We start from the raw sequence: 27,651 nt of genomic DNA, 5'->3' as shown, positions 1-27,651 counted from the left end.
GAATGCTTAGCTAGAGGCCGCTTCAGTTCAAGTGGAATTAATGATATTAATCCACAGCTTACTCTTGACTGAACCCGTAGGGTCACACAAATAGTACGTAAACGGATCAAGTATTTAATGGCATTAAATACTCCATCTATGGATATTCGGAATCGACGGATCTTGGTTTCAGCGGGAGCTGAGATCGTCACAAGCAAGAAATGAATACTCCGGAAACGATGATATTGCCGGAAACGGAAATATGGATCGTATCGGAAATATAAATATTATCCAAGTCGTAGATGTTGCCGGAAACGGAAACATGGTACGTATCGGAAAATATTATTGGAAATGGAAATATTACCGGAATCGGAAATATTGCCGGAAACGGAAATATTGTGGGAATCGGAAATATTATCGGAATCGGAAAATAAATCCGGAAAAGGAAATATTAAATATTTGTTCGAAACGGAAATTAATTATGGAATCGGAAATATTAAATATTGTTCGTATCGGAAATGAATTCCGGAACCGGGAATTTAATCGGAAGCGCATCGTACGAATTAGCATCGGACGAGGCTTGCTAGACGAAGGCCCAGCACGAAGCCAGGCCCGCGCCCAGCAAGCCGAGCGCCCAACATGGAGTTGCCACAGCCTCGCCAGGCCCAACGCAAGGCCAGGCCCAGCAAGGCCTTGGCGCGCGCACGCTGAGCGTGCTGTTGGGCTGCGAGCAGCGGCTGCTCGTGTGGGCCGCAAGGCCTGCGCGGGTGGTGCGATGCTCGTGGCCATACGATGCTCATGTTCGTAACGAATACTAATCCTATCGGAATTCGTGTATTGATTAAATCCTAATCCTAATAGATTAAGTTTATTATTTAGAGTTCAAGTTGGATTCTAATTAATAAATCCAAATCCTAGTAGGATTATAATTCCTTTTCCATACCTCTATAAATAGGTGCCTAGGGTCATAATTTATAGACACAATTGAAGTATTCTAAAGGTAAGATTTTGAAGAAAAATCAGCCATACACTTGCACCTAAATAGCCGAAATTCCTAAGCAACCTTAAGGGCGATTCTAGTTGGTCAAGCTTAAGGCGGATCCAGACGTGCTGTGGACTATCTACGGAGGGACGACACTTGGAGTCCTAAAGACTTGTTCTTGTTCGGTTCGGGCGCAGCTAGGGAGGGCACGCAACAAAGTGTATGCATCTAAACTATGCTAAATGATTATGTCTAAATAATATGTTTTCCTGGCTTTATGGTTTTTCCGCATGATTTATGTTTTGTCATATGAATCATAACCTCACAAAGCAAGATTGGAACTGATGACAACATATCAGATCCATTGACTAAACCTCTGCCGCAGGCGAAGCACAACTCGCACACTGCAGCTATGGGAATCAAACATATTGGAGAATGGCTTTGATGTCCTTGATTAATGTTTTAAAGTTTTAGAGTTTAATACTTTGTAAAACATTATTGGTTAATCATTCACAATAAATGAATAGAATTCATTTTCCATTTAATTCGTGGTTTATTAAATGATGAGTCCCTTCAATTGGACGAAATATTCAAGATAGACTGTCAGGACTAGTCCTGTGACTAAGAAATGTCTATCAAGTGAACTTGAATGTCAAAAGTTGAAAATGGTCCCTGGTCGGAGTTTTCTATAAAGATGGACGCATAGAAAACGCTAGACGACTAGAATGCAAGATGACTAGTAGTTCTGTTTCTTGAACTATGTGGACATGGCAATGTCGTAATCATTTGCATAGATACTTACTTTGGGAAGACTAATATCAGACAGACCTATGAAACTTTACTGTAAGAGATGAAAATCTGTCATAAGTAAATTTTATTAAAATTATTAGACACTAAATCCTCAATACCTGAGTGATTTGAGATTACTTGTTTGAGAACTGGTTACTTTGACGTCGACCAACCGTCGCACCGTAAAAGGAGGCTATAAAGGCAACGCTCAAGTAATCACCTATCAAACGAAGTCTAATATCAAGATCGCAAGATTGGGATTGTGCTCCCATAAATCGGGATGATATGCTTAAAAGTTGTACAAGGCCACTCGGAGAGCTAGAAACTGTAAAATGCATGGCCGTGCTCGGATGAATCATAGGCTATGATTATCTGTTTATTTGATTAGTTGAACTCTGAAACCGAGAAACACCTCTGGACGAAATAAGGATGACAACTCTTACCTTATGTTCATGAGCAAGCATCGAGCGACAAAGGAATTAGGAAATGCACACTTGTCCCTAAGGACAAGTGGGAGACTAGAGGAAATAATGCCCTTGGTCCAAGTATGTATTTAATGTTAAGTCTAATAAATGCGGTTCAGTATTAATTAACAAGTTAATAATTCAGTGAGATCAAGTGAGCTGAATGCCTAGCTAGAGGCCGCTTCAGTTCAAGTGGAATTAATGATATTAATCCACAGCTTACTCTTGACTGAACCTGTAGGGTCACACAAATAGTACGTAAACGGATCAAGTATTTAATGGAATTAAATACTCCATCTATGGATATTCGGAATCGACGAATCTTGGTTTCAGTGGGAGCTGAGATCGTCAAAGGCAAGAAATGAATACTCCGGAAACGATGATATTGTCGGAAACGGAAATATGGATCGTATCGGAAATATAAATATTGTCCAAGTCGTAGATGTTGCCGGAAACGAAAACATGGTACGTATCGGAAAATATTATTGGAAATGGAAATATTGCCGGAATCGGAAATATTGCCGGAAATGGAAATATTGTCAGAATCGGAAATATTATCGAAATCAGAAAATAATTCCGGAAACGGAAATATTAAATATTTGTTCGAAACGGAAATTAATTCCGGAATCGGAAATATTAAATATTGTTCGCATCGGAAATGAATTCCGGAATCGAGAATTTAATCGGAAGCGTATCGTATGAATTAGCATCGGACGAGGCTTGCCAGACGAAGGCCCAGCACGAAGCCGGGCCATCGCCCAGCAAGCCGAAGCGCACCAAACACACGCTGCCAAGCCACGCCAAGCCCAGCGCAAGGCCAGACCCAGCAATGCGTTGGCGAGCGCGCGGGGCTGCGACGAAGTGAGCTGGCGCTGTGCGTGGGCCGCAAGGCCTGCGTGCGGTGCTAGCGTATCACTCGAAGTGTGTTACTCGAATCCTAAAGCTACCAGGATTCGTCATATGATTACATCCTAATCCTAATAAAGATAGAATTTGTTTAATAGAGTTTTAATAAGATTCTAATTAAATAAATTAGTATCCTAATCGGATTCCAAGTCCTTTTCCAAAACATTATAAATAGGTGCCTAGGGTCACATATTTACATCGAGAATTGAAGTATTCAAAGGTAAGATTTTCAAGCAAAAATCAGCCACAAACACTTGCCTATTAGCCGAAAATCCTAGTACCTTAAGGGCGATTCTAGTTGGTCAAGATTAAGGTGGATTCGGACGTGCTGTGGACTATCTACGGAGGGACGACACTTGGAGTCCTAAAGACTTGTTCTTGTTCGGTTCGGGCGCAACTAGGAAGGACACGCTACAAAGTGTATGCATCTGAATTATGCTAAATGATTATGGGTAAATAATATGTTTACTGACTTTATGGTTTTTCCGAATGATTTATGTTTATTCATATGTATCATAACTTAACAATATTCTACTAAAATCACAAGAGTTAAAAGGTTAAAAGGCTCCTCCCGATATAAAAAAAAAAAACAAAAAAGAAAAAAACTCCTCGCGCCTGCACGTGATGTTGAAATGACGGCACGAAGCATAACGGTGTCGGCCAGCGTGACACATGCCACACAATAATGATGGAGTATTATACTCCCTATAAAAATGTTGAACGAATATTATACCTTTAAACTGCAAATACTCCGTATTATTGATTTACTGGTTCTCCAAAACATAAATTTACAAATAAAACAACATTACGGAGTATAAGTTTATACTCAAATGCTAGTAAAGAAATATGGTGCATGTTAGCATGTCACCGAGTTTAGTTCGTTATCAGGTGCGGTGTTAATTTGTTAACTAGTATTTTGTACTCCCTCCGTATTTATTTAAGAAATACACTTGGTCGGATATGGGTATTAAGAAGAACTATTGAATGAAATAAAATAATAAAGTAAGTGGGGTTAATTAGATATTTAAATAAGTAAACAAGTGGGGACCATGTCATTTTGTGGGGTGGGTTTATGAAATTATTTGTTTAATACGATTGCGGGTCATAAGTAAATTAGATGTATTATTTAATTAGATAGTGGGATTGATAAATTACTAAAAATGACAAATGTATCTCTTAAATAAATACGGCCGGAAAAGACAAGTGTATCTCTTAAATAAATATGGAGATAGTAATATTTATGACACAATGCAATTATGCATTCATGAAATCAGGTATATCTTGAAAAGTTTTACGAGGAGACCTAGTAAAAAAAATTAAGCAATATATATAGTGTTTAAATTATACAATTATATTAGAATTTTAGAGGGCATAAATAAAAATACATTGCGAAAATTCGTTGGACCCACCTAGGCTATCAAAAAGAACCGATGTTGAATTAAATTTCATAAAATATATGTAGTATAAGAATGCAAGTCTACTGAAATCATGTGATCTTCTGGAAAGTTGATATAATGAAAATACATACCGAAACTGATCTAACAAGATATTACGGATTACACGATAATATTTCGACATACTCCATATGTATATAATAGTGAGAATTACTGTCAAAGTTTTCATACTTTGGACACATTTTCTAATGCGTAAAGAACTTTCAGGACCGAAGTTATTACATATTTTACGTCAATGTCTTTAGAGGACACTTTACACATTAAATAACTACAGTAACAACTAACATACTAAACGCTTAAATAAACAATTAATTTAATCAGTTAGTCAAATTATCTAATAACTAGTCAAACCAAACGACTAACCGCTAATGACAAAACATGGCTTTTGTAGTTTTGTATATACGGAAAAGACTACATGTACATCTAGTGTACAAGATTCTCTTGTAAAACACCATTAATGTGTTGACACAGCATCAAACCCACTAAAAAATAAGAATAAAAGACGATAAATATGTCATTTCAACCAATAGAAAAGCATGGTGTACAACATGTCTTGTACATTAGGTGTACATGTAGTAGAATCCTGTATATACGTAGTACTAGAACAAGTAATATAATGAAAAACGTTAACAAAATTCGAAAAGTTGGAGCAATTAATTGGTCTTTTATGAGAGGTGGACCCTTAAATAAGAAGACTTGCTAATTGAAATTAGCATGGTGGCTGGAAAGCAAACAATCAATGGAATGGAGGCTATTCTGTGTGCTTTGCTTGTTTCCTGGAACCAAGGTTAATTCATTATCCTGTTGCGCCTCCGATCCCATTTCAATCTGTAGTACGTACCTACCAAACTTGGTTGGTGTACATAGTTGGTAGAATCTAAAGCTAGAAATCTCCAACTCCAAGAACCTAACGGTATCCCGTTTGATGTTTTTTTTAAAGTGGAAGTGTGGAACATGAAAATTTTAAAGGTGATCTAAGTTAATTTGTCAATGTTGATCAGATGAACATAAAATCAGACAAGTGTTAGAGAAGATTAACCCATGTATGATTTGAGACTAATTGTCTTATATGGAAGAAATAGAGAGAGATTGACTAACATATATTTATGTGGTTTAGTAACAATATAATTCTTATTAGCTATGCCAACAAGCAAAGGATTGAAGTATTAAACCAATTACGAAGTACGGAGTATATATTGTCCGATGGCTTGTGTACTGTAGGTATCGGGTTCGAATCCCCACTCCCATTTATAATTTATATTGTCCATATGGCTGCAAATCGGTGTGCAAGCTTTCTTGTCATCATTCCAAAAAAAAAAACAAATGATTAAAAGTTCTTATTCATACTAAAGTAAGAGAAATTGTAGTACCCCGTATTAGGCAGAGTTAATGTAATATGGAGTACACCCAGAATAAAAGCGGGATAAACCTCAAAAAAATAGGTCGAAAATTTAATTATTTTTGAAGGACAAACTGATTAAAAGACCTATTCTAATCGCGTGCTCTATATATTTCTGTTTATAGCATAATAAGGAGTGTCGATTAAACGGACATCCAATACGGTCTCCTTAAAACACGAAGTATATGGAATATTTTTTTGGTGCAAGTATATGGAATATTGGTATTATTATTTTGACTTTGAAATTTGAAGGTCTATTATTGAATGGCTACTACAAAGACTACAATATATAATTAAACTCCTCAACAAGTCAGCAGTCATAAGAAGGAAAGCATGAGAAATGGAGCTGTTAGAAAACCATCGTCTTTGTTTCTTAATTCTTTTTAGTGATAATGACTGATGACACAATAATAGAGTTCTAATTAAACAAAAAAAATCACAAATTCTTATTTATAAGGGGTGTACAATAAATATTGTACACCGGAGTAAAAGTTAACTCAAAATGCTTAAAAGTTAAGCTTATGTATGTAAAACTTATCTATTGTTTAGTGATAAATTTTTTAATTTTAGTAAAACTTATTTCTTCAAAATGACTAATAATGTATAAAATTAATCATTTAACCCTTTAAAATGTTTATCTATCAACTTTTTTATTACTTAATCAAAACTAGGTTAAAGTTACAAAAAATTGGGTAAAAGTTATCTTGGTGTACAATAAATTTATTGTACACCTTGTGCGCACAAGACATTTTGAAAAAAGATAGCGATTAATAATTAAGGAACACATCACTTTGACATCAACCATGCAGGCCGGCCTTGACTAACGACTACTCCCTCTGTCCTTTAATACTCGACCTGTTTTGACTTTTTGCACTATTCACATAATTCACTTTAACCCTATTTTATTTCTAAGCTAGTATATGAAAACAAATGTTAATAATATATTGTTGGATTCATCTTAATATATATTTTCAAAATATTAATATTTTATAAGTTTTTATAATATGTAGTTAAAGAAATTGGTGATCAAAGTTGTACATTAGCAAACGTGTCCGGTCAAAACAGGTCAAGTACTAAGGGACATAGGGAGTATTAATTCATCGATGATCAAAGTGATACTTCCTTCGTTTAGCAAATTATCATTCCCTTACTCGAATGAGGCACCACTCGGCCACTCTCCCCTTCCCGGGCTGAGGACCTTATTGATCTTTCTAATTTGACTATGCATATTTGCCAATAAACATTTTTAATATTTCGTAATTAATATTTTTAATTTATATTTAGTCAAAATTATATAAAAAAAAATTAATGTCCATATAGCAGTGATTGAGACGAAATAACAAGACCCATGTAATTATATATACTTCATGCGTTCCATAAATATCGCATTATGATTGACTTTTACTCATCTAACCCATAACTTTGACTCTTAACATCTCAAATCGTGTGTAAGTAAAAGTTATAAAAAATTGATATTTATAAAATATATATCGATACGAATATAACATGACCCCACATGACTACATTTTTCTTACATATAAATCACAAAAATGGCCAAAGTCGTAATGTGAATAATGTAAAAAACTAAATGGTGCGATATTCACAGAACGGATGAAGTATTTTTTTTTCTTATATAAGAATTAAGTATTAGTCATAGTATATTCCCCCAAATTCTAAACAGTTGCAAGATTCTAAACAAAAATAACATTAAAACAAAGGGGGTAAATTTTCATGATCAAATTTGATAGGAACATACTATGTCGTCCACTTTCATCATTGTTCCCTATATCTTTCCACCTTATAAAAGTTTAATCTGGTGGATAGTTGGATAAGAAGCTTTATCCAGTGGCGACTACTGTAAGGGTTCAGTTGGTTCAGCTGAACCCTTACTGAATTTAAAAAAATAATAAAAAGTTTGTCGAAAAAATGAAATATAGTGAAATAAAATTAAGTAGCGCCCAATATGTGACAAAAAGAATCAAGGTAGCTCAGTGGTATGTGTTGCGGTAATTTTTAATAAGTGAAAGTTTTCTTATTTTAGTTTTTTTTTAACATGATATTTTAGGATATCAAGTCACTTTTAAACAAAAACACGCCGAATTTTATTTAATTGCAAATTTTCCATATTTTAAATGAAATTTTTGCACTCTCAAGATTTGTTTGTTTCAATTTGGGGTAAGAAATTGGATTTTATTTTATAGAATTTATTTCAGTTAACTTAAGTTCGAATTCGATCCCTTACTATAAAATTTCTAGCATTGCCACTAGCTTTATCGTTTATTCATGTTACAAAGCCTCGTTATTGTATTTTTCTTCCCCTCTAATGCTCCAACTATTAAAACTAATTGCAAATTGTTTGATTGAAATCAAGTTTAAAATGTTCTCAATTAATAGTTTTTAGTTGCAATACCATCTAGAGAAAAGCACAATATGCGTAGTTTTTAAGTGAAAGTTTTCTTATTTTAGTTTTTTTTAACATGATATTTTAGGATATCAAGTCACTTTTAAACAATGAAAATTCGCCGAATTTTATTTAATTAATTGCAAATTTTCCATATTTTAAATGAAATTATTGCACTCTCAAGATTTGTTTGTTTCAATTTGGGGTAAGAAATTGGATTTTATTTTATAGAATTTATTTCAGTTAACTTAAGTTCGAATTCGAACCGTTACTATAAAATTCCTGGCATCGCCACTAGCTTTATCGTTTATTAGATGAGTATGTTGAGTAGCAAATAAAGTAGAAATGGATTATAAAAACCATGCTTACTACATAGTTTTTTTTTTTTTTAAAAAAAAAAAAAATAGAGAAACGAGACAATTATTTTAAAAGAAAAATGCATCAATCTTATGAAGACAAAGAAAGTAATCCATGGCACATATTAATGTACAACCAGGACGATGATGCAAGCTGCGATAATTAATAAGTGTCGTAATCTTACTTGTCGCTCTTTTAGTGGTACCATATGGGTGTCACATAGCTCACAAGTCACAACTCATCAATCATTTTTATTATCAATATTATATTTTTACTATAAACATATGTAAATAATGCCGGTAGTCAATAATAAAAAAATTATTATATTTATAATAACTAGTAAATATGTACGTATTTCCTTTTATCTTGTAAATTAAAATTAAAAACTAAAAATTATATACTAAATATTTAATAGGAAGTATATATTAATACCAAAAAAAATACGAAGTATATTTTGTGTAACTAAAAAATACAATAATTTATAATTTAATGACATTTTTGTGTAGATACCGAAGAACAAATATCTTCTTTTTTTTGGTTGACAAAGACTCATATTGCAATTTTTTGGTCGCTTCACTTTTAGCCTAACAACTACAATTATAATCTCTTGTGATTAACTACTTCACCTCTAACTTTAAAAAAATTAATACTCCATAATAAAATTCAATGTCCAGCTTAAATTAATATCAAATAATTCAAAATATTTTAATGTATATAAAAATGTCCCAAGTTCGAAAGACTGTTAACAAGAAACAATAACGAGTAAAAAAATCAATTCAGACCAATATACATTGACAAAACAGGTTTCTGTTTCTGAAAAATGTAGACCAATTCGATCATATACGATTACAGAAATACAGAAGTTTCATAAATTATATACAGAGTAAACGTTTTTTGGATCTTTTACCAAAATGACTAATTTTATAATTTTATTTACCAAAATAGCTACTTTTGAATTCTATTTCCTAAACTAGCTACTATTTATTCACCAAAACGACTATTTTGACTTTGAGGCAAAAAAAAACAATGAACCGATTTGGTTTGGGTTTTTTTTTATATATATATATATATATATATCTATTGAACCGGTTTTTTCTTTTTTGATGATTGAGGTTTGTTTTATTAAGTAGGAAGGAGCCATAGAATTGGACGGTTGCCCAATCATTGTGAAAGCTCAGAGTACAAATCAGTCTTAAGACTTTCAAACCAAAATAATCAAAATACAAAAATCGCTGGCCCTTGGTTACAGCCAAGCTAATGAAATCATCAGCTCTCGTGAGTCCTTTCTGGTTTTGTGGATGGTTTCAATGCCATCCCCGTCCTGCGATGCGCCCCGAATATAGATAGTGATGAAGTTGAGGTTCCGCGGTCCACCATTAATCTCGTTACACCACTTTACCGCGATTGCGGAGTCCGACTCAATTATGAGTTTGGACTAAAAAACAAGTAATTTTTGCTACTAGCCGTAAAGCATTCTCAAATAAAATCAACCCAAAACATAAATTACAAACCAAATAATAATTACTTTATTATTAATGAAAAATAACTTGTATTATTAAACAAAATCACCTATTCTATAAAACAAAAAACTCAAACCAAACCGGTTCAGTAGTTCACAATTAAAAAAAAACCAAACTAGTTCACAATTAAAAAAAACCCAAACCGGTTCACTATTAAAAAAAAACAAAACCGGTTCACAATTAAAAAAATCAAACCAATTGATTGATTTTTACTTCAAAATCAAAATAGTAGCTAGTTTGAAAAATAGAATTCAAAAGTAGTTATTTTGGTAAATAAATTTGTAAAAATAGCCATTTTGGTAAAAGGCCCACGTTTTTTTACTTTAATTTCTTATATAAATTATGTAAATATATTTTGTTTTAAATTCCTATACAAATTATTATGAATGAGTTTTTATTTACTTAATTTCCTATACAAATTATTATTATATTTATCAAAAATAAAATTACATATTCAATTGTAAAATAGGATATTAAAATTTTCCTCGTTTTTCATAACAGGTAAAATAGTGTATGTATGTTAAAAATCTTATTTTCCAATTCAAAAGTACAACACGTCAACATGCCACGTCACACTTAGGACACGTTATAATGATCGTAAGTTGCGATCTTTATCAATTTCGGTACAACTAATTGTATGATGAAAATTCTTGTAACCCATCCACATTAAGTATTGCTTACATCTAATTGCCTTTTAACGAGTTAGTTCATGCTTAAATTTAGTAAATGATTGTATAATTAATTTGCATAATTTCTAATAAACTCTGGTGTTGTTAATTACATGCTGTCTAACATGCTACCCATAGATCAGGTCAAATTTAGAAAGTGCATGATGCATAGCTTGCAGAGTTGCAAGTACGTCACTTGGTAATAATTGGACTTTTAAATTATGATTATTGTATTTTTTTCTTCTATATTATAGTGTAGCTGTCTATACATTATAGAAAAAAAATAAGAAATATATGATAGTAATTGGAATGTTATAGATTAGACTAATTAAATCCTATTTCTCCTCCTTTTTTTTTTCCTCTCTACAGTTTACAAATTTCAAAGGGTTTAGAAATTTGGCTATTTCCGACTCTTTTGGTTTAATTATTCATGTGTTTGTCTTCAAATTCAATAAAACTACATCGTTTGAGTGTAGTAAATTCCCCTATGGTGAAATTAGTGAGTGTAGTAAGTTCTCCTATGGTGGGATTAGTTGAGTATTTGAGTTTTAGTATTAGTATAGTTTTGGTGGAGTATCGTCGTGAATTCGGTTCGTTGATAAAGAATAATACGAGATTGAACCAGTTATCAAAATTTCAAATTGACTTAGATGAATCGGATGGAAACCGTCCTCACGGCTACAACAAATCGTTAGACTGTCTCTCCGAAAAGGCTGTATGTTGCAGCGATATGTGCGAGAGATGTCCCACAATGCAAAATCTTCCCAACGACGGTAGTTTTGATGAAGGAATACCTCTTTTTGATTCAATTTGTTTTGTATTTGTTAAATTCGATTTCTGATGTAGATGTCGCGCGTATGACTTTTTATTAATGAATTGATTTTACATTAAAAAAAATGGAATGTGATAAGTATATATTAGAGCATATAACATAGTATAGAACATTAACTTGTAATTAGTTTGTTACTTAGTATAAATACTCTAGATTTGTACTATCTCAATTAGTTACACAATTAATAAAATGTAGTCTTTAATTTCTCTCTCAAAGATCACGAGCTACCAAGCTCCAACAATGGTGTTCCGTTATTTCTTCTTTACTTCCTCCTCCTCCTTCCCCTAAACTCTCAAATTCAACATGGTATCAGAGCGGGAACGATCCCGGCTCTTCAATTCCGCATTAAACTTCTGTTCGAATCACATTTCCAATTCGTCAAAATTTCCCTAAATTTTCTGCTTCGAAATTTTTGCTCGAATTGGGTCAAAATTCGACGAATTAGGGTCTTAATTCGCCCTAATATCTTCTAAATTCGCACACAAATCTTCTCCAGAACCTTGAATTAAACAATTTTTTGATTCTTGAGTTTTCCCCAAATTCTAGGGTTCTTGAAATTTTTTGAAATACTTGCAAGAATCTGGTATTGTTGGTAGATTCTTGAAGCAATTTGTGATTCTACGTTCTTCGGTGTTTTTAATCGAAGGATTGACCGGACTTTTTGATCGGAGGTTTGATCTGTGATCGATTTGGTTGCGATTTCTGACCGTGCTCTTCCGTCGTCGTCTTCTTCGACGTCTGCTTCTGCTACTTCGAGATTTGATTTACCCAAACTTTTCTCTGGTTATGAATTTCGATTTATGGGTCTGCTTAATGGGTTGATAAATGTTGGTGAATTCCGATTCTTGAGTTCGTTTCCTTGATTTCTTGGCTTCCTCCGTCGATGATGTATTGCTATGATGTATTTCTTGGTGAATTAGATTGGTTTCTTGGTAAGTGATAGATTCAATAGAGCTTCGCCACTTTAATTTTTGTGGGTTCTTCTTAGTCAAATCTTGGACAAGTTTGCTCACTCAATTTGGGTTTTCTGTTAAGCCTTTTACTCGCCAAGAAAACACTGTCATTCAGACTTGTGTTGTTGCTTGTTATGGCCTTTCTTTTAGTGGCGGTTTTGGTTCACATTTGATTGCTATGAATGAGAAAACAAACAACCTTATTGGCCCCGACTACTCGGGTAATCGAGCAGAAGATGTGATAAATCCTGGTTTGTGGTGGATGATGGGTTTCTTGTTTGTCGTTAGTTTTTTGGGACTTTTTTAGTCTTGTGCCACTTCGTAAGGTCATGGTGATGGATTATAAGCTTACATACCCAAGTGGGACAGCCACAACTATGTTGATTAATATAGTTCTTGCAAGCACCAAAGTATGAAGTTGCGAATCATCTGCTTGATCTAATAGCCTCAATTGAGTTGTATTGTGGACATGTGACGTATGGTCAGTTTAACAAAACAATGGATGCCTGATGTGATTCTAGGATTGGGATCAAGGAACATGCTAAAACAGTCAATGGAAGAGAGTCACTTGTCAAGTGAAATGAGAAGTTCCTAGCATTTAGCAAGTTAATTGGAATGATGGTTCAACTAGTTGGAATAAATAATGAGATATTAGACATTGCTGGGATAATATTTCTCATTGGGTGTAGAACAAATTTGCAAAGAAAGGACTTTGGGTCCAATGTCTTGTCCACAAGTGTTTGATGGAGGTTCGTTGGCATGATTTGTTGCTAGTTTTAGGTTGAAGTTTTTTTTCTTTTGAATGTTGGCACGATTCAACATTTTTTTTCCAGCAACAGATCTGGAGTTCAGTACCTGTATAATCAGGTCAATTTTGTTCATTTTTCCCAGCAACAGATCTGGAGAATCAGAACCTGTAAAATCAGGTCAATTTTGAGACCCAAAGAGGTCAGTTTTGAGACCCAAAGAGGTCAGTTTTGTGACCCAAAGAGGTCAGTTTTCATTGATCCATTGTGATCATTCTTTTGATGAGACCCATTGAGGCTCATTTCTTCAAAGCAATATTGGACGTTGCAGTTTGATATGAGCAGTTGGTACAACAGCAATAGCAGTGGCCAACATCTATGCTTGTTCATGAGGAGTTCTTGGTGCAAAGTTAATGAAAGAGTCTGTTTTTGAAGCTTTCAAACTGAAGATGTTTACACTTGAAGATGTTTACACCATCTCCAGTTTGAGGGGGGGTATTAGAGTATATAACATAGTATAGAACATTAACTTGTAATTAGTTTGTTACTTAGTATAAATACTCTAGATTTGTACTATCTCAATTAGTTACACAATTAATAAAATGTAGTCTTTAATTTCTGTCTCAAAGCTCACGAGCTACCAAGCTCCAACAATGGTGTTCCGTTATTTCTTCTTTACTTCCTCCTCCTCCTTCCCCTAAACTCTCAAATTCAACCGTATATGCATGTGAAAACTCATTTAACACTTTTAGTGTAGTTAATGCATTCATTTACAATTTCTATATGAAACAAGGAAAGTAGTCTTTTTCCATTTGCGTAAGGTCTGTCCTGTTTATCTACTCCCTCCGTCTCTTTTTGTTTTTTACGTTTTCCTTTTTGGGTATTTCAAAATGTTTTTTACATTTCCTTTTATATTATCACATAAATAACTTAATTCTATCAAAATTTGTGTCCAATCATTATTTTAACCAATCAAATTAATTGGGTCATTTAATCTCTCACACTTTTCCATTGGGACATTAAATTTTTCTCATTTCCCAATATCAGATTTTTGATAAAAGTGAAAACATTATAAATAAACGTAATTTATCTCGTTTAAATAAAAAAATTGAGGGATTTCAATGCAAATTAATTATTCGTTAAAACGCGTGAAAAATATCAAACGTAAAAAACAAAAAGAGACGGAGGGAGTAATTTTTAATTGTTTTTCTAAAGTCATTTAAACTTATTAAAACGTATTTGTGGACTTGTGGTATAGTCCTTAATTTTTCCGAACTTTTCTTATTTGAATTTATTTGGACTTAACTAAATTTATTTTAATTTGAAATTAATTTATGTCAAACTATTTTTTCTTAAAATAAGTGAAAATAAAGTGAATAAAGCATATGCTAATTGCATATATATTGAAGTTATTGAAAACATATGTGATGTACGTAGTATGAAACAAAATATGAAAGAACTTGCACAACTTAAAGACTCAATCATATGCAAAAAAGTTTTTCATTAATGTATGTTTCTTGCGAATGTAAGCTAATGAGCACCGCAATTTTCCGGCCATCAGAAAATCGATTTCGGTGTACATGTATAAAATCATAAAGGGCAAATAACGTAGAATAGGTTCGATATTAGGTAATAGTCAAAACTCATATATCTCTCTTTATAACTTTAACCAACTAACATAGAGAGTACTTGATATAACGCCCATATAAGGTTACATGTCCTTGGCCTTCAACTAAATTTACTCTTGCAATGTTGCTCCAATCTTACCTAGCTGGCGAGCGATCCCAGTTCTCGGCAGAGAACAAGACAACAAGCGAGCGTACCTTTGTTCGCTTCTTCTCCACCAAGCACGGAAGTTTAAGGATAACTGTAGGTCGGTGGCTACCTAAGGAAACTCCGATTCGATCCGCCCCCCGGCTGGAAGGCATCTACCTCATCACGATCACAAGGAGAAGTTCACCATGATGGGGGGTACTTTATTTTCCCTTCCAGAAAGAAAGAAATTCATAAGGGACCATCCTTTTGTTGCGGCATGCTCTTCCAATTTACGGATAGTAATCCCATAACTACGGAGTAATTAATTAGGAGTTCGAAGGTTGGGGTTTTAGATAATCAAGAAGGACCATTTAATCAACTCGTTTCTTAGTCAAACAAAAAAAAAATATACATACGAGTTGGTGTCCACTTAGACGTCTCTGGTCAAATAATATTTGTATTTAGATTATTTAATTACCCCGTAACTATTTACTTTGTTTTCTTACAATTTGGATATTTGAATTACTTTTAAAGAGATAACAAGAGAATTTATATATTTTAAATAACCAAACTAATCAAAAGAAAACACAAAATTATCTCAATTTAACAAATTGATGGAGGAGTAAAGGAGTGACACATGTGTCATCTAATCACATGTGGTTTCGCTTTTTAAATACTAGACTAGACTAGATATAGACCATGTTCGGAAAAACTAGCGGTAGCGGGTAACTTTAGCGGTTGAGTAGCGGGTAGCGGTTGGCGTAGCGAGTAGCGGGTAGTGGTTGGTGTAGCGAGTAGCGGCCAAGAGTAGCGGGTAGCTGTCAAAGTAGCGGTTCATAATATGAGTGTTTGGCAAAACTAGCGGTTGAAATTGTAAAATTTTATACAGATTATTAATTTAAATCAAATAATTACCATTTGACGAAAAAATGATCATATTCAATACGACATTTAATAATAAAAAATAACTATAGAATATTAAAACGGTATGAAAAAAAAATTATACTTATACACACAAAATACTACATTGCTCCTCGGGGAAAAAAATAAATAGACTACATTATTCTTCTTATTATAAATAACTAGTTTTTAGGCCCGGGCGATGCCTCGGGTTACTAAATTAATAACATTAACGTTTACTTATATATAATTTTTTGTAATGATAACATGAAACATGTAATAGCTTAGTGGTAAAAGCTTTATTGTTTAAACTCAAGGTCATGAGTTCAAACCTTACACAAACCATGTTTGCCATTTTTTTTTTATGTAGATGAATATTACATGGAGAGAACGACGCATAAGCAGAGCGCCACGTGTCACGTATACTTTCTTGTAAACGCCTTTTAATATATGTATAGATGTTAAATTAAAGTATCTTATTACAATGACTAAATGCGTCGTCTTTCATTCCTCGATTTCCATAAAGTATCAGCTATACGGTCACCAATAGCCTTCATTTCAGTACAACTCTCCTCTCCATTTCCACCACGCGAAGTAGCACGAATATCAGGTAGCTCAAATGAAGGTATGAAATTAGGATACTCTTCTAACACTCGAAAAAGAGGATCATTTGGGGAATTTATTCTAATATAGTTATGGAGTGCAAATGTAGCAACTATAATATGTATTTGTTTCTCGATGCTATATTGTGGCATTTTGGTTAATATCTTCCACCTTTGCTTCAAAACTCCAAAATATCTCTCTATGCAACTTCGAAGAGATGAGTGCCAACGGTTGAAATCAGATCAATCTTTAAAAACTCCAGAAATTTCATATATGGTTAAGATCATAAACATAAAAAAAAACAATTAAATAGGAGATATACATACCTGGATGATAGTCTGCTTGGAGAGTCAGATGATCAGAGACTGGCGATGATGATGGAGTGAAGGAGATGAAGGACGACAAAAGGAGAAGCATGGACGACTGGACGTGGGAGAATAATATATTTTTTTGATGATTAAACGTGGGAGAATGGGTAATACTTACACCGCTACTTTTAGGGATAGAACGCTATTTTTTAACGTTTGTGAAAATCTATCCAACCACTACTTTTCCGCTACTCAAACTGCTAATTTGCCAAACACCACTTTCTTTCCCAACTAACGTTTTAAAAAACGCTACCCGCTAACCGCTACCAGCTACCTAAACCGCTACCGCCGAACAGGCCCATAGAGGTATAGATTATTTGGGTAGAAAAACAAAAATGCTTCGTACTAATACATGTTATTACATAAAAATATTTATAAATTGCTTGGGCAGGAGGAAATACAAATCACAAGGCGGCTAGAAAATGTAATATTCTTTTGGAATACTCAATTACCATAGTAACTTCTAACTTTCGACTTTACCTCCTATTGTCTCCAACTCTTCAAATTTACAAAATTAAATAAAATTTCTGTGAACACATCAACACAAGTTCTAGAAAATTTGAAATTTCAATAATATTTTTCCTTAATTTATTATACTTTCAACCCTCCTTGTATCTTTGTTAAATCTTCTTTTCCAAGAAACATATTATGTCTATTAAATTCTCACTAAAACAACACTTCTTAAAACATTTTAATTTTAATATTTTATTGGATATCAACACTCTACATATATCAATGATTCGTATAATATAAGACCCTATTGAAGCAACACTTACCTCAGATTAATCAGTCCATCTATGTATGTCAATGCTTGAGCCACTCTCAAACAATCAATAAGGTTCAAGGCTGGTGGAGTAGGTGAGAGAACTCACCTTGTGATTTGAAGTTAACCGTCTAAATATTGATATTTAAATCGATCTCCATATACTTGTATTCCGTATATTATACGGAGTAATTCGTATTGGATACCATGTGTTTTTCTGAACCACTAGAAAAGTTTTTTTAAAAATAAAAAATAAAATTCGTATCCATTGATCATTTTTTCTGTCCAGTTTTTCTCTTTCCTCACACCCTCTTATTTTATTATTCAAAAGCTCTTTAAAAGTCCGAACCCAGAATCTAAAATCTATGACAAATTATTAAGATCAAAAACTTTGAGCCTTCAAAATACCATCAATTTATTTTTACCGACCAAAAAAAACCTGCCACTCATTATATTTTATATAAATCTTAAGATCCATTATCTCTGCCATATCAATGATCTTAGTCTATTATTTGCATTCATAATAATTCGTTAATTTCGTGATTTCTCTTATTTGATTAATTCACTAATTATTACTAAAAAGGTTGCTAAAGTTGATCAATGGAGCCCAAGATTGTTACTGGAGAAGGCGGTTATGCTCTTGATGATGTTCCTCACTTCTCCGATTATCTCACTAATCTCCCTGTAATCCCCCTTTTCTCTTTGTTTTTTTGGGTTATTTTTTACTATTTTTTTGGAATTTTTTAGCTTGATTTCCTTTGATTTAAGCTGTTTGTGATTCTGGGGTTCTTCCCTATAAATTTGGGGTTTGTTTTTTTGCAGACGTATCCGAATCCCTTACAGACCAATCCTTCATATTCAGTGACCAAGTAAGGCAACAATCTCTTTTTTTTTTGTTTTTATTTTTTGGATATATAAAGTTGCAAAGGCAATGATATAGACGAGATTTGATACTGGGTTTTGAAATCCCCTCACAGAGTCACAGCCTTTTATTCTTAGTCATCTTGATCATTTATTTAGAAATAGTATGAATTAACATGTGCATATAATTTTGACTTGTCACTTTTTCTTTATTATTGATTATTGATTTCTTTTTTCAACTCTCCCATTTCAGGCAATATTTTGTAGATTTTGATGACACGGTTGTTCAAAAGGTTAGTCTTTTTCTCAGCAATTGACTTTCTGCAAAAGTTGGTGTTATAAGGACTCTTCATAAGTTGTTGGAAGTGTTGGACATGCATTATTGAGCTTTTTATCCAGTTTACCTAGATGCCCACTGTGTATAACGGGGTCTTGTTCGTGTTTGGGTTCGTGTCAATTTTGGAATGTTTAGAACACCAAATCAAAAACTGTATATAATGTATGATTGTGTAATGAAGGAGTTGAAGTATAGGGTTTTAGTTACTCAAACTCGTACATGTATGAGTTTGTGATCATAGAAAACTGAGATTGAGATGAGTATGTCTTCTGATTTTACAGGCTGTTCAACATAAAGATGGTCCAAGGGGTATACATTTCCGACGACAAGGTCCCCGGCAAAAGGTGATTACTTAGTACATTTTCTTGGTTTTGTGTAGATTAAGAGGAAGTTTTATGATATTTGAGTAAGATGATGGATACTGACTCAATTTCATGACTTGGGTTTTAGGTGTATTTTAAGCCAGATGAAGTTACAGCATGTATTGTTACATGTGGAGGTCTATGTCCCGGGCTTAACACTGTGATCAGAGAGTTAGTTTGTGGCTTGGATTACATGTATGGTGTTAAAAATATCCTGGGAATTGAAGTGAGTTCTCATATTATATGACAACAAAATTTGTGTTTGTAAGCTAATACTCCATATGTTTGTGATGGACTTATGGTTTATGTTTGGACATGTAGTGTGGCTATAAAGGGTTCTATGCTCGGAATACACTCCCTTTAACACCAAAGACTGTTGACAGCATCCACAAACGAGGTGGAACTATCCTCGGTACATCTAGAGGTGGATATGTCACTTCCAAAATTGTGGACAGCATTCAGGACAGGGGAATTAATCAGGTTTTGTCAGATTACTGTATATCGCTCGTGATATTGTGTTATAGTTTCATCTGGGCATATAACATTATAACGTTTTCCATATTATGTGATTAGGTGTACATAATTGGAGGAGATGGAACTCAAAAGGGTGCATCAGTAATATATCAGGTACTTGGTTCGGGGAAGTGTATATTTTATTTCATACCGTCATACATGATAAACTAGGAATTTATCACTAATCCTTTCCATTGTTTTATATCAGGAAGTAAGAAAGCGAGGTCTTAAGGTTGCAGTTGTGGGAATTCCAAAAACAATTGACAATGACATTCCGGTATTCACTCTCAGTTTCCTCGTTCTTGGCATCATTCCAAAAACTCAACTGGTGTTCTTGTGAATTTGCTTGTTCTGATTATGATGTTGTATTCTTACTCTAGATCATCGACAAATCTTTTGGGTTTGACACTGCTGTGGAGGAAGCACAACGTGCTATAAATGCTGCACACACTGAAGCTGAAAGTGTTGAAAATGGGATTGGTCTTGTCAAGTTGATGGGTCGTGACAGCGGTAATCTTACAATATTTAGGCAAAACATTCTCGTCCACCAACTTTTTGAGAAAAGATTAAGATGTTACTTTCCTTCATCTTAGAGTAGCATAGTGAAAATTGATCAAATGGCATATAATTCATGCTGCAGGATTCATTGCAATGTTTGCAACCCTGGCTAGCCGAGATGTTGACTGTTGCTTGATCCCGGAATCACCCTTCTATCTCGAAGGGGAAGGTGGGCTCTATGAGTTCATTGGGAGACGACTCAGAGAGAACGGCCACATGGTTATAGTCATAGCTGAAGGAGCAGGTGAGAAGGTAGAAGAAAGAGACCCTTCTGGAAATAAGGCTTTTAAAGATGTTGGTCTCTGGCTGTCTTTCATGATCAAGGTATAAAAAAGTTCAACTTATACCTTGCCAAAGTCAATAATGTTATTATCTATGCAAGCTAACCAGATTTTGTTCCTGTAACAGGAACACTTTGCTAAAACAAAATTGAACATTACTCTTAAGTACATAGGTTAGTCAGTCTTTTGTTTTTGTCCTTCCCCACTTTCGTGTTTTAGATGTATCGAGTACTAAGTTATAGAGATTGATTAAGATTCTCTGGTTCCATAATATTTGACATCAGATCCTACATATATGATCCGAGCTGTTCCTGCTAACGCATCAGACAACGTTTACTGTACGATTCTTGCTCAAAGCGCGATTCATGGGGCTATGGCGGGTTACACAGGTTGTACTGTCGGGCCAGTCAACGGCAGACAATGCTACATTCCTTTCTATGTAAGTCGCTCTTAAGGGTTGTTTTTCTAATACTTTCAATAGACCTGATCATCATGAACCCGACCCGAAAATAGCGGGGTTGGGCAGAAAAATTCGTCCCGACATAAGGGGCAGAATTTTAAGGCATGGCCCCGACCGAACCCGGCCCGGCCCACGATTTGATCAGGTCTAACTTTCAAGAGTAAGTGGATTCTAGAATTCTCGAATACTTTCTCTCAATTATATCACTAATTTTACTTGTATTTCCTCTGACGGATGCAGCGAGTAATCGAGAAACCAAACAAAGTTGTGATAACAGATAGAATGTGGGCTAGGCTTTTGTCTTCAACCAACCAGCCTAGTTTTATGCATCCTCCCAAGGGTGCCATTATTGAAGGAAAGCAGGACGAGGTAGTGCTATCGGAATCTGCTGCTGAAGAATCAAATGAGAACGAAAAGTGTACACCGACATCAACCTCGTTATCAATCCATGATAATCATGTTGATGATCAGTATTCGATGAGCAATGGATCTTCTGAACTGCTGCTAAAGTAAAAACAGGTTTCAACTTTTCCGACATTATGTAAACTTCCGCTGTTTTGGAGGAACAGAGGAGATGAATAATAATCAGCCACCTTGGATTCGTCCTACGTTAGTGCTCGTCTAATAGTAGGGAAGATACCACAAAATTGTTATTAAGGAAATTGTTGATTTAACAACTAGTGTTTGTGCCTTTTTGTAAATTTTGAAGAGTGAATTGATCAATGTACTAATGTTTGGAATATTTTGTGTGCCAAATGTATTTTGTGTTTTAGTTGTAGAAAGCTCCAAGTTTGTGCATCATCTTGTATGAGGTCAAGAGTACGAACTTCATGTATACCCAAAAACAAGGTGGAAATTGACAAATACCTAGTGGCTAGTATTGTTTTTTATGACATCATTTCATTTTTTATACAATAAATACATTAATCTAAACAACTAAACAAGTGATTGTCAATGGGTCCAACAAACTGACAAAGGCAAACAAATTGGATGGGTAACGCCGTACCAGTCGAACATGAAATTTCATGGGTCACATAACTCATGGTCGAACAATCGCATACATTATCAAACAAGAAGTAATTGTTTTTTTTTCCTTTTCTTTTTTTAAGGCATTTAATAATTGGTTTTGTTTCATTTAAAAGAAAACAAAGTACTTCTTTTTAATAATTTTTTTGAAAGAAAACTCCGTCTGTGAGTGTCGCTTATGCAGCATTTTCTTGTGAGTGTCGCGTATGTGGCATTTACTTGTGAGTGTCGCGTATGCAGCATTCACTGTCGATCCCAAGCCCGGATAAAGGAGGAGGAGGGTTGCGATAGGTTGGTGGTGGCCAGCGTAAAACTAAGTCACATATCATGACATGAATCGGCAATGAAATATCGTGGGGGAGTCACCTTCTCAGCGACGCGTTACACCTCTTAAGCCCGGGTGTAGTGAAAAATATGTGAGGGTTGCTAGGTCGTCTCCCAGAAGCGGCGCGCCACCCCTACACCTGGAGGTGGGTGTCAAATATGCAAGGGTGCGCTACACTTCCTAGGTCCGGGTGCAGTGGAAAATATACAAGGGGTTGCTAGGTCGTCGCCCGGAAGCGGCTTGCCTCCCGAGGATGGTGTTAGCTATCCAAGGTTTCGTGGTAAGGGTAGGGGTAAGGATAAGGGTAGTAGGATGCGTTTAGGACTTGGAACATTGTCTCTTTGACCGGGTGATCAGTCGAATTAGTAGAGGTTATGAGAAGGAGGAGAATTAACGTATTATGTTTGCAGGAGACCAAGTGGGTTGGAAACAAGGCAAGAAAAATAGCTCCATGGGGTTATAAGCTTTGGCATTCGGGAAAATTTAGGGATAGGAATGAGGTAGGTATCCTTATTGACCGAGAATATATTGATGATGTAGTGGACGTGTCTCGAAAGAGTGATCGAATTATGAGTATTAAGCTTGTGATAGGGGATGAAGTTGTAACTATTGTGAGTGGCATGCACCACAAGCAGGACTAGATGCTTCAACTAGACAAGAATTTCGGGAGGATTTGGAAGAAGTGGTGTAACGCGTCCTTAGAAGTGAGAAACTGATTATTGGTGGGGATCTCAAGGTACATGTAGGTTCGAGTCGTGATGGATTTGAAAGCATTAATTCATGGTGGTTTTGGGTATGATGATCGGAATGAAGCGGGAAATGCTATTTTGGATTTTGCATTGGCATATGATTTGGGTATAATGAACACTTGGTTTGAGAAAAGACACTCTGACCTAGTAACCTATAGGAGTGGAGGTAATATGAGTCAGATCGACTTCTTTATAGTAAGGACTGTTGTGAGACAGTGCTACACCAATTGAAGGTGATTCCGGGTGAGAGTACATCAACCCCAACATAGACTTGTGGTACTTGATTTTCGAGGTAGAAGTCGTATAAGGAGGAGAAGACAACTAGTAGAGCCTAGGATCAAATGGTGGAAATTCAAGGGGAGCAACAACTTAAATTCTTAGACAAGTTGGCAAGTGAAGGTACTTGGACAGGTGATATGGATTTAGATATAGACTCATTATGGACAAGAATGGAGCACACCATAAAGGGAGTGACGGAAGAGGTTGTTGTTGGTACTTTAATGGTGCTGATATGTCACCCTTTTCAAGGAGGTATCAAGTATGCGCTGACACGATCTTCTTACAACATGCAAAACAAGAATATTCCCGTAGGAATATTCCATCCGATGTCTAAGTTAGTATTTGATAGAGAGAGAAAGTAAGTTCTATAGAAAAGGCAGAGTAGAATAATTAAGGCAGGTGAGGATAAATTGATTATCTTTCACCTTGGGATCTGAACTATTTATAAGGCTAGAATTTTGGGATTTGTTCCAAACCCTAGTTACCTAATTGGCTATCCTCAGAGATGAAGACATGTGTCCCTTATCATGCAGTTTGGATAGTGGGCTTAGTGTGTTTATATGAGATATGGGATTCTAGGCCTTTTGGACTTTTCTATTTTAAGAGTAGTTCTTTCATATTCAGAACAACTGCCTGGTGGGCTTACATGGTTCCACGTGTAGCTCTATGATTGGTCCAGGGTGGACTACCAATTTTGGTCACATCAGAGGTCCTAGGAAAATCTAAAGGATTCATGCCACCAAGTAAGGACACATCTTGGTGGAACGAAGTTGTGCAACAGCTATAAAGAGAAAACGAGAATGCTATAAAGAGTTGGGAAAATGTAGAAGTGATGAGAACTACGCGAAGTACAAGAAGGCTAAAAGGGAAGCAAAGAAGGCCATAAGAGAGGTTAGAGCAAAGGTAAATCAGGATCTTTACGCAAGATTGGATACAAAAGAAGGGGAAAATGACATCTATAGACTTGCTCGAATGAGAGATAGTAAGACGCGAGACATCGGGAGGATTAAATGTGTCAAAGATGTTGATCAAAAAGTTTTGGTGGGAGATAAGAAAATCAAGGATAGATGGAGGTTTTACTTTCATAACTTGTTCAACGGGGATCAAGGGCGCGATATTGGAGATACAACTATCCCTCGGGATATGGTTAAACTGGACTTTATCCGAAGAATTCAAAAGAGAGAAGTCGAAATGTCATTGAAAAAGATGGGACGTAAGAGGGCAGTGGGGCCCGATGGCATACCTATCAAAGTCTAGAGATGCTTGGGAGAGAGAGAGGGATTGTATGGTTAACAACTCTTTTCAACAAGATTTGGGGAAGTAATAGGATGCCAGTGGAGAGGAGGAAAATACTATCATCCCCGTGTACAAGAATAAGGGTGATGTCCAGGATTGTTCCAACTATCGAGGAATCAAACTAATGAGTCATACTATGAAACTTTAGGAGCGGATTATTGAGCAAAGATTAAGGAGAACATTGAAGATTTCGAAGAACCAGTTTGGATTTATGCCTGGGAGATCGACTATGGAGGCCTTCCATCTTATAAGGCAATTAATGGAGAATTATCGAGATAAGAATAAAGATTTACATATGGTTTTCATTGATTTGGAGAAGGCGTATGATAAGGTACCGAGAGAAATTCTTTGGTGGGCATTAAGTAGGAAAGGAATTCCGAGGAAGTATATTGATATAATTAAGGACATGTATGAGGGAGTTAGCACGAGTGTGCGTCCTAGTGTTGGTAAAACTGAAGAATTCCCATTACGATTGTAGTGTATCAAGGTTCCGCACTTAGCCCATTTATTTTTGCTATAGTCATGGACGAATTGACGAGGTCAATTCAAGATAGTATACCATGGTGCATGATGTTTGCAGATGATATTGTGTTGATTGACGAAACCAAAGGAGTGGAAAGTAAGTTGGAGTTATGGAGACAAACTTTGGAATCTCGGGGTTTTAGACTGAGTAGAAACAAGATGGCATATGTGGAGTGTAAGTTTAGTGGAGTCCAAGATAGAGAGACAGGGGCGATTACCTTAGATGGGAAAATTGTCCATGGTTCTGTTATTTAGGATCTATTATCCAAAAGGATGGGGAATTGGATGGCGATGTGGCTCATAGAATCAAAGCAGGTTGGTTAAAGTGGAAAAGTGGCACGGGGTTCCTATGTGATCCAGGCATGCCCCATCGATTTAAGGGAAAATTCTACCGCACGGCAATTCGACTGGCGTTGTTATACGGCACGGAATGATGGGAAGTGAAACATTGTCACGTGCATAAGATGAATGTGGCGGAGATGCATATGTTACGTTGGATGCGTGGGCATACAAGAAAGGTTCGTTTGATGAATGAGATTATTAGGAAGAAGGTAGGGGTTGCACCGATTGAGTTTAAGATGATGGAAAATCGTTTAAGATGGTTTGGGCATGTAAGCAGAAGATCAAGTGATGCCCCAGTTAGGAGGCTAGAAGTGTGGCAAAGTGATAGAATTGCAAGGGGTAGGGGAAGACCTAAGAAAACTTGGAGGAAGGTGATTAAGTACGATATGAGCCTACTTGGGATTGAGAAGAATATGGCGTTTGATAGGACAGAGTGGAGGGAGACAATATATGTTGATGACTTCATTTGACTTATACATCTTCCATTTTTATTTTTATTTTTATTTTATTGTTATTGTTATTATTTTTATTTTTTAAAATGCTATTTCAAAAGGTGCTTATTTTACTTATATCTAGTTTAACTTTTTTTTTATCCCTTAATTTTTTTTTTGTAATATATGTATAGATTTACTTATATTTATTTTAAACTTTATTTATTTTTATTATCGCTTATAATATTTTTTTCTTTTAACTTCCCGCTCCTTTCTGGTTTGTTCTGGTCACATTGACGATCTTCTATGACGATTCATGTTAGCCGACCCCAAATCATTTTGGGACTAAAGCTTTGTTGTTGTTGTAATAATTTTTTTTGAAAGAAATACGAAGAATATAATAAAGGTTTGGATTATTTTCTCCCAAGCCTGTACCATAACATAAACAAAGAAAATTGATTAAATCTTGTTGTTTGTGAACTCATAAACTTAGGCAGGAGTTGTAAATGATGTGATTTGTCTCATCAAAATTGATTGTGTTGGTTATTCCTAGACCTGACAAAACTGACCCGATCCGAATGACCCGATCCATTACACAATTTTGACCTGAAATGACTACCCAAAATCAACCAAAAATCGAAATTTACCCTACCTGAAACCGAAACCGAGCCGAAATTGATTTTAACACGAAATGAGCCGATACCCGAATCGGCATGAACCGAATCAACCCGAACCGATCTTCATCCAAAACTGAAGTAACCCGAATCGAAAATAACTCTAAAATTTGAATCAACCGGAAATCGATCCGAATCGAAGATCCGAAACCAATCCGAACCGAAGAACAACTCAAATTTATCATTAGTTCAAACTAAATAATACAAGTTTTTTAACTATCTTTTTATTATTATTATTATTATATATGAGGAATAATTACTTCGAATAATCCTACATTTCGACGATTTTCTGTTGATAATCCAACATTTGGAGTAATTTGCACCCCATTAAATTTAATTGCGCCCAACCGGCCATCAACCTGATACAACCTGTAACGTGGACACATATCATGTAATAATTCGTTATAATTTATTGATTTTTATTACAAAATATATATTCAATTGCTTTTCTTTATCTTTCTCGTGATTTTCTTTCCTCGGTCCTCCTAAAGTCCTACCTCCTACCTCCTTCCTCCAACACCCCACATCCCCTCTCTTTCTCATCCTTCCTCCACAACCTCCCTTACTCAAATTTCACTACCATCATCATCATCATCAAATTCATTATCAAAGTTTTAAAAATTATACTTTTGTATTGTTTCGGCTACCCCCATCCAAAATTTTCTTCCCAAATCACACACTCTTAATTAATTTTGTTTCAATTGATACTTTATGGAACTAATCAATCACACATAATGCAATTCAAAGCCATGGTTTCTTCTTTTCCACACATTCAATTCAAACTCCCGTAATCAAT

At 35.0% G+C, this 27,651-nt stretch overlaps 2 protein-coding genes across 2 annotated transcripts; both read left to right on the top strand.

The window, feature by feature from the left end:
* The first annotated feature begins 18,105 nt into the window (after positions 1–18,105).
* On the top strand, positions 18,106–22,009 carry LOC110775735 (ATP-dependent 6-phosphofructokinase 6). Its single transcript, XM_021980338.2, has 13 exons — positions 18,106–18,523; positions 18,662–18,708; positions 18,954–18,993; positions 19,319–19,381; positions 19,488–19,625; positions 19,721–19,879; positions 19,973–20,026; positions 20,121–20,189; positions 20,293–20,422; positions 20,553–20,794; positions 20,879–20,924; positions 21,036–21,190; positions 21,452–22,009. Exons 1-13 carry the CDS (start codon positions 18,440–18,442, stop codon positions 21,722–21,724), a joined length of 1,500 nt encoding a protein of 499 aa, XP_021836030.1. The 5' UTR covers positions 18,106–18,439; the 3' UTR covers positions 21,725–22,009.
* Positions 22,010–22,815: 806 nt separating this feature from the next.
* Positions 22,816–23,542, top strand: LOC130467484 (uncharacterized). Its single transcript, XM_056835999.1, has 3 exons — positions 22,816–22,842; positions 22,973–23,173; positions 23,309–23,542. The coding sequence occupies exons 1-3, from the start codon at positions 22,816–22,818 to the stop codon at positions 23,540–23,542; spliced, it is 462 nt and encodes a 153-aa protein (XP_056691977.1).
* Positions 23,543–27,651: the final 4,109 nt, after the last annotated feature.

The sequence above is a fragment of the Spinacia oleracea genome, chromosome 2 (assembly GCF_020520425.1).
Source record: "Spinacia oleracea cultivar Varoflay chromosome 2, BTI_SOV_V1, whole genome shotgun sequence".
Taxonomy (NCBI): domain Eukaryota; kingdom Viridiplantae; phylum Streptophyta; class Magnoliopsida; order Caryophyllales; family Amaranthaceae; genus Spinacia; species Spinacia oleracea.
This window is presented reverse-complemented; position numbering and strand designations above follow the sequence as displayed.